At 37.1% G+C, this 12,376-nt stretch overlaps 1 protein-coding gene across 1 annotated transcript in view; it reads right to left on the reverse strand.

Moving 5' to 3' along the window:
- TAF4 (TATA-box binding protein associated factor 4) overlaps window positions 1-12,376 on the reverse strand; it is a 40,047-nt gene that overhangs the window by 11,161 nt on the left and 16,510 nt on the right. The window contains exons 3-8 of the mRNA XM_085314139.1: window positions 6,597-6,763; window positions 5,824-5,943; window positions 4,092-4,211; window positions 3,217-3,339; window positions 2,093-2,182; window positions 706-948 (exon numbers count right to left, since the gene is read on the reverse strand). Coding sequence (XP_085170265.1) covers window positions 706-948; window positions 2,093-2,182; window positions 3,217-3,339; window positions 4,092-4,211; window positions 5,824-5,943; window positions 6,597-6,763 — 863 coding nt within the window. The remainder of the gene's footprint in view (window positions 1-705; window positions 949-2,092; window positions 2,183-3,216; window positions 3,340-4,091; window positions 4,212-5,823; window positions 5,944-6,596; window positions 6,764-12,376) is intronic.

Below are 12,376 nucleotides of genomic sequence, written 5' to 3' on the forward strand. Positions count from 1 at the left end.
TTAGTGAATGTTCAGTTCTTAACCTTGTCTACGTTTCTAACTCCTTTGTAGATAATACCTAGGTTACAGAGTTAGTAAGATCAATATAATCATTATTTTTTCTTGCAAGGTAAGAGTCAAAATACTTTTTTAAAGTCCTAGATTGATAAAAGTGWCCTCTCCTATTCATTTTATACAAAAACTTCTGGATACAGAAAGACAGTAAAGTGGCAAATGTTCTATAGTGAACATTCAAGTATTAAGAAGCAAAAAACAAACAAACAAAAAACTATCAAGTTAGCCACGTATATTAATACGTATTGAACAGAAAGCTTATACTTAGTCAGTGTTCTGCTATCAAAAGAAGAGAAAAAGAAGTGATCGACAACATACTCTGCTGTCCTGAATAAAGGCATCTTTTCTCCTGTTTTGGGTTAACTTGTTGTTAGACTTATGAAATGTGACACAGAAGATCCTTCAGGACCCTGCTTTCTCATGCATATGCAGGGATTGAGAGAATCCACCAATATTTCATGATAAAATAGGAGATAATGTAACACTTTAATCAAGAAACCGATTTAAATCATAATTTTTCTTAGTAGCTACTCTCTCTAAAGAGTTCATAAAGATCTCCAACTTAGCTAAACAACTAATTTAAGAAGAACAGTTGCTGTACTCTGAAAAAACAACAGTGCAGTAACAGAAGATGCACTTCAGCWTACATACCAGTGGTGTAGACTGCCCTTGTTTGCTAACGCCAACCTGAGTAGGCTGGGTTAGGCTGATTACAGGTTGTTGGAGAGTACTCGTTACAGTTGCCGTGGCCTTCCCTGCTGTGCGCTGAACTGAGGGGCTTAGCATCACCGCCGTAAGTGCAGTTGTTGCTTGTGTTGTGGGCTGTTGCTGTTGACTTTGCTGAATGAAAGCTGCAGAGTCTGGTGTTAACTGTCTCAAGGCAGGTAAACTCCTCTGAAAAGAAAGGAGGAAAGAATTTGCTTAAATATTTTCATCATAGATCACAGATGAAGACTTTATAATAAGTAATACATTTAATTTCCATCAATTGCATCAGTCTGGATGCACCCCTGCTTTAGAACAGAAAATGCAGTAGCAGCACACACAAATATCCTGCTACTTCACCTTTAAAGCTAGACTGAATTACAGTACCTTTACTGTGGCAACTTGGCCATCATGGGCATCTAGGTTATATAAACCCACCTAGAGCCCTCATTGTGTAATGTACTCAGTGCGTATTTAATAGTCAAAGCCCATGCTGCCTTCCTTGATTTTGTTCTTATCTATATACCAACTAAAAATCTTTGACAACTTAAAAGACATATTGGAACACTGCTTGAAGATTTCAGAATAACAGAGACCACAGTGCTTTACTAGATTTTTACGTTAGTTATGTTCTTATCGTAAAAATTCCTAATGAGCAGTTCAGGGCTGAACAAGCATTTAAGAACCCCGAAAGGTCAGCATGAAGACTGTACGCACAACTATCACTACACCCCTTGATCGTACATTAGTGAGTTACATTATTATGATATAGTGTTATTGTACTTTCTCTGATTTTCAAAGACGTTTCAGAATAAATATTATTTTAAGAGATGTCCAATCACTATAAAATTTATGCCACATGCCATTATTATTGAGAGGTGACAAGTCTCCTGCTTATCCATACAAACAGGTTACAGCAGAGGCATCGAAGCATGAGTTTGTTCAGGAGATAGTTTTCTGTATTACTCAATCCTTAGTTTCCATTCCAAGACTAAAAAGCGATAGTAAGTCAATTCATCGGCTTAGAGCTACAGCAAAAAAGCTGCTTATAAGCAGCAGAAAAAAAAATCCTCACTTTCATATTTCTCAAAAAAGCTACAACATTATGGTACATGTTCTATATTGACTGTGCTAATCGATCATACTGAAAAATTCTTGAAACCGAAAGGCAGAAATATTTTTAATGAAGCAAAAATCTAACCAGGTACCACTTAAAACATCCACTTACACCATTGCAGAATTCCATCTGTATTGTTAAAAGATGAGCTTCTGTTTATTGCTGCAGATARATAAGCACAGAAAAAAAATATATGGACTAAGTAACACAATTTACCTTCAGGAAAGGCACAAGGTAAGGTTGAGGTGAAGAATTAAGTTCTCTGTACAGCCTACTGGTAAAGTCTTCTGCTTCAATTTTTCCATCCTTCAAAACAGAAGATCCAAATGAATGAACTTATAGACATTAGCTTTTTAGTTACTTGTAGTTTTATAGTAGTATCAGTTCTTCGAATGCAGTTGYAAAGTGCAATATATGCCAGCCGCAGGGAACCAAAAGCTCAGACAGCCAAAGATCACATTTTAGAGTAAAACTAGACTATGTAATTGATGTCAATACAAATTACAACTGCAACGACCTGCAAGCAACTAACTATTCAATTGCTTGGAATAGCCTGGCAGCCCAGTCCCTAGCACTCTTTCCCAAAGGTACTACAGTCCCTCCATTTCAAACGACTGAAATTGTGCCCATCATATGCTCAAAAAGCAGGTATCTCTCATAGACTTAGTTATTCATTCCTCAAGGAAAGAGGCGCATCTGACTTTGGCCTTGTGACAACCTCTGTTTCTCATGTGGCAGCATTGGACATATGCAGCCAGTAAGCAGCTCCATCAGAAATTACATGACCTATCCTAACTTAAAGGTTACTCATACCTTAGCTAAGCAATGTTACTACTCGCTCTGTAAATATTAAGTATCTTGAGCTTTAACATTAGCTTTAGAAAATATTATTTACTATTTATAAACGTCTGGGAATTCTTGTAGTAGTAGTAGTAGTAGTAGTAGTAGTAGTAGTAGTAGTAGTAGTAGTAGTAACAGTAGCAGCTGTAGTCTTCCCTCAGGTAAATAGTTCATCTTTCTATTCATTAGGTTTTACCAATAAAAATTGTAGAATTTAAGAGAGTCAATTACATCACCTGCATTTTAATTTAACTTATAAGTCAGTGACAGTAAGTTAATAGATGTTATGCGTTAATCCTCATGCATTAATATGAGGCAGAAAATGTTCAAGTTATATGCTTCAATTTTCCTTTAAAGCTTGTATTTCAATTCAGAAGTAGCAAAGTTCCAATCTGATTATCTAACATTTCATAATCTTTCTCCTCTCCATTAAAAAAAAAAAAAAAAGTCTAAATTCGCTCAGATAGTGTTTCTTACCACTTTCAATGAACTTTTCTTACCAGCAGGTTCTGTACTAATTCTTTCACGTTAGCTGCAGTTTCTGACGACTGTTTTCCAGATGATGCCAGTTTTATTAATGTAGACAGAAAGTTTTTACATTTCTTCACATTTTCCATAGTTTCCTGTTGGGGGCGGGGAGAGGGGAAGACATTCAGAGAAAATAAGAAACGCTCTAATACATGATCTGATCATAAGCTCTGAGAAATAAAGTCCTTCTCCAGTTCACCACTGCAGAATATTACCTATGGATCCATTTTCCTCACAGCTTACTCAGAGACATAATCAGATCAAAATTACTACCTTGCTTCATACATGTACACACGTATTTTACCTTTTTTAATCAAAATGTAATTAATTATGATTCCTAATGAATTTAGGGAACATAAAATATTTCAGGAATGGTATATTAAGTAAAAAATATGCATTATAACAGGACAGAAAACAAGAAAGCTGTTCCTTCCCATTGCACAGCATAACACACTGATTCTGTCTTGTGCAGTCTTAGAAATACGCATCTTGAACAAATCAGTGCCAATTTCTAATCCCACTTAATACTGATTCTATTTGGCTGCACTGACTGTTTCACTTTTCTACAAAGATGTACCTAATATGTTAAAAGGAAAAAAACTCTGCTATACAAACTGATACACAAATTAAAATGATTATTTCTGCAGCGGTCAAAATTCAAATGATGTGTTTACATGCTGTGTAAATGATATAGTTCCTGCTAAAAAGTCACTTTTTTCCAAGATCAATAGTTCACAGAACTCTTGCATCTTTACTACTCCTCATTCTGATCTGTATGCGTGTAGGTGGATGTACCAAAACATGTTCTAAATGCACTCAATATCTTAAGCTGTAACTATCATCTTACTGTGGCAGCAGTGGAGGTTGCCGTTGTTCCTTGCACAGTTCTCTGTGGAGTTCCAGTTTGTACAGCTGCTGCTGTCCCCAGTGCAGTTGTCTGTGCAGTACCACCCAGAACGATCTGAGGCTGCAGAAAATGCACGTGMGATTATTATACTTGAAATGCACCAACACCTACTTTCTTGTACCAAACAGAAACCAAATCAAAGGAGAGTAGAACATCTTTCACAGCTGCTATGAAAAGTTGCTGAACTATCAGCTATCTGTTGCAGTGGCAAGAAAGAGCCACCAGATGGCACAAAACACTACACATTCAAAACTGAAATCCTGAAAGTTGATTAAGAACTGCATGATCTTTGGTTACTGAATAAAATGGTAAAATACAACCACAAACATTCCCTCGCACACTGGTGTTTCAAAACACTTAAAACATTTCTATCAATGYAATCTTTTTGCCTGTTCTCTTAAATGCCATTTAAAAAATCCCTTCCTTTTAAAAACGGCCTAATACAAAAGCCTAGATCTCATCTCRGTCTATTCACTGAATAACTGGACAGAACACTTTTCTACTTCAACAGAAAAGCTGGGAGTCCAGAACAAAAATACCACCTTTAAAGAATCAACACTGTAAACAAGAACTTCTGATGCACACAGTTCATTCACTAACCTCTAACACACTGTAATTACTAATGACAATCCAATCAGAGAGATAGTAATTGCTATAACACTAAAATTAGCTCTCAGAATTTTAATAGATCATTTGTAAACTTGCTCTTATCCACAGAGTCATAAGAAAAGAGGCTCTGGGGTTGCCAAAGCTAACTTTCATTGGAATTTTGGGAAACCGAAGGAGATAAGGATTTAATTTGCTTCAGTTTTTGAAAGCAGGATAAATGAAGACCACAGCACATTCATTGCAGAAAAAAATGCAGATAGAATGATGTTTTTCACTTGTATAGCAGCAGTGTAAATGAGGGAGACTCAGCCAGGTAAATTAACTCTTTAGATCTGGAAAGATCATGGACATAAGCAAATGCTCTCTGAGAGGGGGAAGGTTAAACAAATGCATAACAAAACCTGCATGTTTTAAACGAGAACATGCTAATCTTGTCTACTTGAAGRATGAAGAAAGCATAGTGAAATAGATTAGGTGACAGCAATCGTATTGTGTCAGGGTTGTCTTGAAGTCATGTTGAGAATTTTATACTTTTGTGATGATTTTAAGCTCAAAAAAAAGTCTGTAAGAAAGCCTATCATTAATACAGACTAGGATAATAGAAGAAACTCCTCTCTCCTAAGAGAATGATTTATCCTTGGAGGTATCAGAACCCCTGTAAGTATATATACAAAAGCAGAGACTTGCAAGAGGGAGAAATCTTGTGGCAGAGAAGTGTATCAGTACAACCTTTTTGTAATTGTAAGTTTTGCTGCAGATAACAGAGGGCTGATCACACAACTAACATCACAGCTCCAGATCCAAAGGAAAGAAGGGAAGTGGTGTCACTTTGACAAAGAAAGCATAAAGGTATTTTATTTAAGCCAGTTCTGTGATTACACAAACTATAAAAATCTGAACTAGATTAAGATCTGCACATGTTTGAGGAAGGCTAATTCAGAAGGTATTTCTTTCATGCACTGAATTAGATGTATCGCCTGTAGCTGTCAGTTTCGAGCATSGTTTTCAGCTTTACCATTGATATACTTTGTATATATATACACACTACATTTCCAAAACTCACTTGCACGACAGGAGGACGCTGTAGCGTTGTGGTAGGTTGCACTGTTGTTTGAGCCTGAGACACTTGCTTGATAATAGTAGTTGGTGTCACCTGTCGCGCAATAATAGGTGTTCCTGGAGCCTTAGGAAAGCAAACAAATAAAGTTAGTTCCTATATGTGATCTGCCTTATCTAATATTTTGTCTCTATCTAGTGGCTATTCTTACAGATGCAAGAGAACTTGCTTGGACCATTATCGTAGAATCAGTAAGGTTGGAAGGGACCTCTGGAGATCATTTAGCCCAACCCCCCTGCTCAAGCAGGGTCACCTAGAGCATGTTAGACAGGGTTGCATCCAGGCAGGCTTTGAATATCTCCAGAGAAGGAGATTATAAAATAACTTGAGAGGAGAATCTTTTGTCTTATTTAATGCATCTGTGATAGTCTGTCTGTAGACACATTCTTTATTTTAATCTTACAAAGAATAATGACAGTTTGGGGAAAGTAGCCCTTTTGTTAACCACATATAGACTCAAATGGTTTCCTTTAAACAAAGCAGTTGTGAACTCAAGGCAATTCAGCTAGGAAGAAACAACATCATTTTTTGATGAAGGACAGCTATATTGTAACAAATCAGGAACAAAATGCAATGCCTATGCCATACGGAAATGTCTCTGCAGCACCAGTTTAACCAGCTGCTTCTTCACTAATATTATACCTTACTTTCTGGAGTATTCTTCACAGCAAAAGATAAACAGATTACTTTTTTGTAATGCTACAAATTASTGAACTAACCTGTACTGTTGATATTTGTACTGGAGGTGCACTGGTAGGTGTAGCAGGACGAGGAGTCATAGTATTTTGAGGCTGAGACTGGGCATGTGCCTGCGCTTGCATCTGGGCCAAGGCTTGCTGAGGGATCATCAGCAACTGTCCATTCTCGCTACGCACCAGAACCATGCCTATATATATATATATATAAAAAAAAAGACAAATAATAAATAAATAAGTAGGTCAGGAAACATACTGCCCTTTTCAAATATGAAAGAAAATATTTTGTCAGTTTCTTATCCAAGTTTGATACATATGGAATTAACGCACTGTGGAAGCGCTATGGCTAGCAAAAGTGGTTTAGAATAAAAGCGAAATACCCAGATGCCCCAGATGCATTATCATATTTTGACCAGAAGAGCTCAAATTACAGAAACACTTCTTAGTTATCAAAATGCTTGATACTGTGTGCATAAGAACACACAATAAAATAAGTTGAGGGTATTTTCCCTCCCCTCAAATAAAAATCCCACATAACTAGAGGCTAAAATTAGCAATTGTGTAAAAATTCTATTTGTTCATTCTAAGAAATTCATGTTTTATGAAACACAGAAACTAAAAGAAAGTTTTGCGATTTAGCAAGATTCCTGATAGTTTTTCTTTAAGAAAAAATTAAATGTAGGCTTCATCAGCAACAAGAACACAATTGGCTAAGTTTTAAGTTAATTTCCCATAACAAATTTTGTAATGAAAGTGGTTATAAAAGCCTAATCTTTCTCAAGCGCATCTGCAACAGACAGTACTGTGCCATGTTACACCCCAAAAGAAAAATTATAGAGAGGGAAATGAGATAGTCATTCCCTGTGCAGTCGCTCAGATCAATACACTTAGCCCCACTGGAAAGCTATAGGGAATCAGACTCTAACAGGCAGATTTTCACATGCTAGTCTCTCCCCTTCCCTTCTCCACCCCCCCCCCCCCAAAGGGGCAATCAGGATCTGGACCACATGAACTGGTTTTCAAGGGCTCATTCATTCTGCATACTCCACTCAGTCCATGAGAGCCTCAAGGGCTCACCAGCTCTGAAAAAGCCACCTAAGGAAACAAATTGGGCACCCAAAACTAGTTGGTATTTTTGAGCAAACTGCAGGAAGAAACTTCAACGTGAAAAGCAAGAGGCACTATTGAAATCAGAAAGCTTTTCTTAAGTATTGCTCAGTGAACAAAAAGTCTATATGCACTCACCAAAAAATTTAGGGAAATGCTCTAAGTAATCTCAGACTATGACTATTTTCAAATGATAGTCTAAATAGAAAAACAGATCAAGTACTGAAAATTTTACAGACGACACTTTCTAAAACTTTCCTTGGCTGGTTTGAAAGTTAGCATTCAACTGCACAAATTCACATATTTATAAAAATGACTTCAAATGAGAACAGCTTATACTAATCGATTTTCCCTTAATGTTTCCTTAGCTCTCTTCAAATGAAGCAAATAGTCACAGAGAGATGTTAAACTAATTTACATCAAAAAGGGGAACTTCAATTGTGATTTATTTAGAAGTGTTAAGCCAGGAGCGCTGTGTGATATGGACAAGAGTTAAATCTAGAAACAAATATTTGCAAACTGGCTTTCTGAAGGAAGGAGAGGAAAAGGCTATTTATCATCTTGCAGACTGTGGAACTAAATACACTTTGTTCAACTATCAGGTCCAAACCAAGTATTTTCCAAACTACCCCCAAAAGTAAGGTGTCTTTTCTTTCTATATCTTATATAGGGAGCTGCATTTTAATTAAAACAGTAAAACTACACACATCACCAGCACAGCTCACAATAAATTTAAAAACCATGAAAGTGAATGCAGAATTTGATCCTGTCAACTGCTCGTTAGGGGTACACTACATGCATCATCAGCCTCACACCACTGGGAGGGAAGTTGCTGAAAAAAAAGAAACATATGGAGAATTTCAGCATTTTAAAGACTGGAAAGTGACCCACTAGTCCAACAAGCTCATTCCCGCACAAACAGAACTTGGCATTCTCTTCCAGTGTGCAAACATAAAATACTGGAAATTAACTTATGTTCCCCATTTCTGTCATGGCTCACAATAATCAACTCAAGAAGTTAAACCTGAATCAGTGCAAATCTTCAATGTTGTTAAAACTGAAAGCATCAGTACACGCAAGTCTGATTAGAAGGGCTAGTCTGAAGACAAAGTCAAATTTTAAGGGTTGTTGACTACTGTTTACTTYCCAGCAATTGAAAAGGCAAAATACACCTACGTATCTGTCTGCTTACAGAAGCTCTTAGGTGCACACAAGTATACTGACATACCATAAGAAACTTGCTTCTTACATTCACAGTTTGGGGATTCCCTAGGGCTAATGTGCCGTCTCTGTTCTTTAGAGAGTTAAATATTTTTTCCTTACAGAAAAAACTACAAAACATACTAATTCTAGGATGGTGGTAGTGGTGGTGGTGGTGGTGGGGGGGGTTGTTTAAAATTTCTCTCAGTGCAACACTGTCTGGAGTTATTCAGAAGAGACAAGCCCACAAAGCTCACCTCCACGTGAGGCTCTCTATAGGATCAGGCCCCGACAAACAACAAACATAAGCTTTAGGCATGGTGTTTATTGTGGTATTATATCAAAATACATTCAGAAGAGGAAAAAAAAAAAAAAAAAAAAATCAGATGAGGAAGGAACTTTGTTATTAAAACCTGCCTGCAGAAGTTCACCGCTGAGGGTGCCCAACCGATCAACATAACTGACTTTTGACTGAACACTTTACACCTCTCCAGCCTTGCTGGGAGATGAAGAATTCTCTGCCCCCTCAGCTTCTCCCCCACAACCCCACTTAAGCGATCWTTTCCAATTAAATTAGTTAAAAATGTGTGTGTTGGGGGGGGGGACAGGGAAGGAAACGTAGAACTATACCCACAATGGCATTAAGCAGATTTTCAGTGAAGTTGAGAAAGCTCATCAGGGCTAACTTGATTAAAAATTAAAAWGAAAAAAAAAAAAAAAAAAACTCATTTCCCTACTCTAAGCAAAGTCACTGTAGAACTACAACAGATGCCACAGCCAAAAACACACACGGACACGCGCACTAGTCATCTCTAAACTGATTTAGTCATTGCAATGGAATAAAAGGAAGGGCCAACAGCCATATGTGTAGAAACAAAGGTACATTTCTTCTTCCTCTATTCCAAAACTTGCATTTTGATAAATACAGAGAAGTATCGTGGTCTCAAACTCCAATGCATGTAAGGGTAGAAATGCTTAATGAACCAGGCTAGTAATGACTAGCAAATACTAAGAGACAGCTAGAATTGTACCAAGTTAGCTCACTTTGCATACGACACTAAATTTAACAGAAAAGTAAGGATGAAAAAGATCTTTATGTTTAAAGTTTACCAACCAGTTTTTAGTTGCACAAGTGAATGAGTTGCTATTTGAAACCAAATGGCCAATAAAGATCATTGTTACCTTTTCCTAACGAAACATTTGCAATAGAACTGACAAAAAAAACTGTATTTAATATCTCTCTGCCTTCTTCTTCCTAGAAAGTCTGGTCATATGTACTACAAAAATCACATTCACTGTATTAAAAAATGCAAATATCAGAGCATTCTTTTTGAGTCTCTCATTAAAAAAACTAATTAAAATTACAATTAATTAACATTTTTTGTTAGAAGTTAGAGGCTTAAGAGAATCCTGAAAGAGCTTCATGTTTTAGTTCGAATTAAACAATTCGTCACAGTTCCAAAGAAAGGATTAACAAAAATTGAGTTGGATTGGTCCTCGTGCAAAAAGGACTTCTGCTCCTGACTAACGCAATGGTCACCTCATCTTCTATTCATAGAGACCTTACTGGATACCTCTTGTTTTCAAGAGAGTATTTGGATGTGAAAGTTCATTACGATATAACGCAGCTGCTTGATTCTACATTGCGTTGTATTTCCCTCTTGCTCTTTCTATTTGTTGATAATGGCATTTTCATTTACAAAGGATTTCCTTTTTTTAATAATTTGTAAAACTTGTAAAATTACGCACTGGAATAAAGAGCGAAGAGTACACATTTGACTTATTAGAAAAACACAGACAGACTTTTCTCCCCGCTGCCTTTGCCTTCCTCCTTTCTTTAAAATAYGGCACGGCAAAGCAAAGACTAAAGAAAAAATAACTATCAAAATAATAGAGGAAGAAGACTGAAAACTAGTTTTTTAGCCTTTGCAGACTACACTGATTATTTGTGTAACTCCTGAGGCATGACAGATTCTTGCTGGAGAACCAGCACACTCAAAAACACACACAAGGAAGTTCTCTCATAAGTCCTGATTACAATACTTACAGGACCCAGAGTTTATAATGACAGAGTTGAAACTCGGCAGATAATGTAGGCATCTTTAACTAACTAATCTGAGGAAATACAGTTCCACAAGTGTGACAAATTATCATCTCTTGACAGCGGCAGGTGGCCACTCGAATAGCAATATATCTAGATGTCATCCTGTTTCAGTGCAAGTGGCCCATTTCTCAGGGACTTGACTCACACTGTAGATGACATATGGAAAGACCTCACCAACTACAATTAGCATGCACACCTAAGATGTGGACCATAGAAAGGTATGCCCATGTTGGTCACTGGGGATACCAGCATGCAAGAATGAACTCTTCCACATCTTTGAAATGTGAATCCTAGAACGTATCCTATCAGATCAAAAGTGAGAGCACTGCTCTTTCTGAGGCAGATATGGAACAGAAGTTAAGAACAGATAGGTTCAAACCTCCAGATTTTGCTTATTACCCACAGTATAGCTCATGGACTAATCCAGATTGATTCAGAACTATTACCAAGAAACCTAGACTTTTATTAAGTTTTTTTCCTTTTCTTTTTTAATTATCTGAGACCTGACAGAAAAGTTAATGGATGGTCTGGAAATTGCATAGAGAATACTCTTTGCTAGGCTTCTAAGGAAATTCACTTGACAAAGCAAAAAAAGTAACTGAACTTTACTTCCAGAAAAAAAGCACACTTAGGGCCARGGAGATCTGTCAGGCAGCAAAGAATCACCTTTAATACAGAACGCTGATGTTCAGAAAAGAAAGTTCAGGCCTGAAAGAATAACTACAGGATTGACACTTCTGGTGTAAGAGAACAAAGTTCTTTCAAACATCTCTAGAAAAGAGGATTATTGATCATAAAGTCCACCAGTATCTGACAAATCTCCGATCCTATCTAGATTTGTCAGAAAAGTTCACCTGAGAGGTTATCTGAACATCAGTGCAGTTTGTACCTAAAGCTCTCAAGCCTATTCATTTGTGATAAGCTGTTACAAGCATTTGACATGGGGGGGGGGGGAGAGAATCTGACAGTACCACATTAATAGAAGAAAGCTTTTTAATAATATCCTTTCTGCATTGTCAGATGAGATTCTGCTGCAACAAAAAGGACAGCAGCGTCTAAGGTTATGCAAGCTGGTATCACACACATCGTAAAACCCATGTAAAAGCAATGGGGATGAGTCAATGCTCTTTACATGATTGGATGAGACTATATGGAGACCCCTGAATGACAAAAATCGCCTTTATAAAAGGACATTTCTGAAACTTTTGCCAAAACAAAGAGGCTAGAACACTGGACAGACAGTAGGAGCAAAGAATAGCTGCCTATACAAGCTAAAGAACAGTCAGTAAAAAAGATGTTTTGCTAGTGTCTTCTCTTGCAGAAAATGAAATTACAACCTGACACTGATGTTAATGCTGTCCAATAATCCACCATTCCTCCTCTCACTGACCAA

The sequence above is a fragment of the Rhea americana genome, unplaced genomic scaffold (assembly GCF_003343005.1).
Source record: "Rhea americana isolate MKP2758 unplaced genomic scaffold, rheAme1 scaffold_4, whole genome shotgun sequence".
NCBI lineage: Eukaryota > Metazoa > Chordata > Aves > Rheiformes > Rheidae > Rhea > Rhea americana.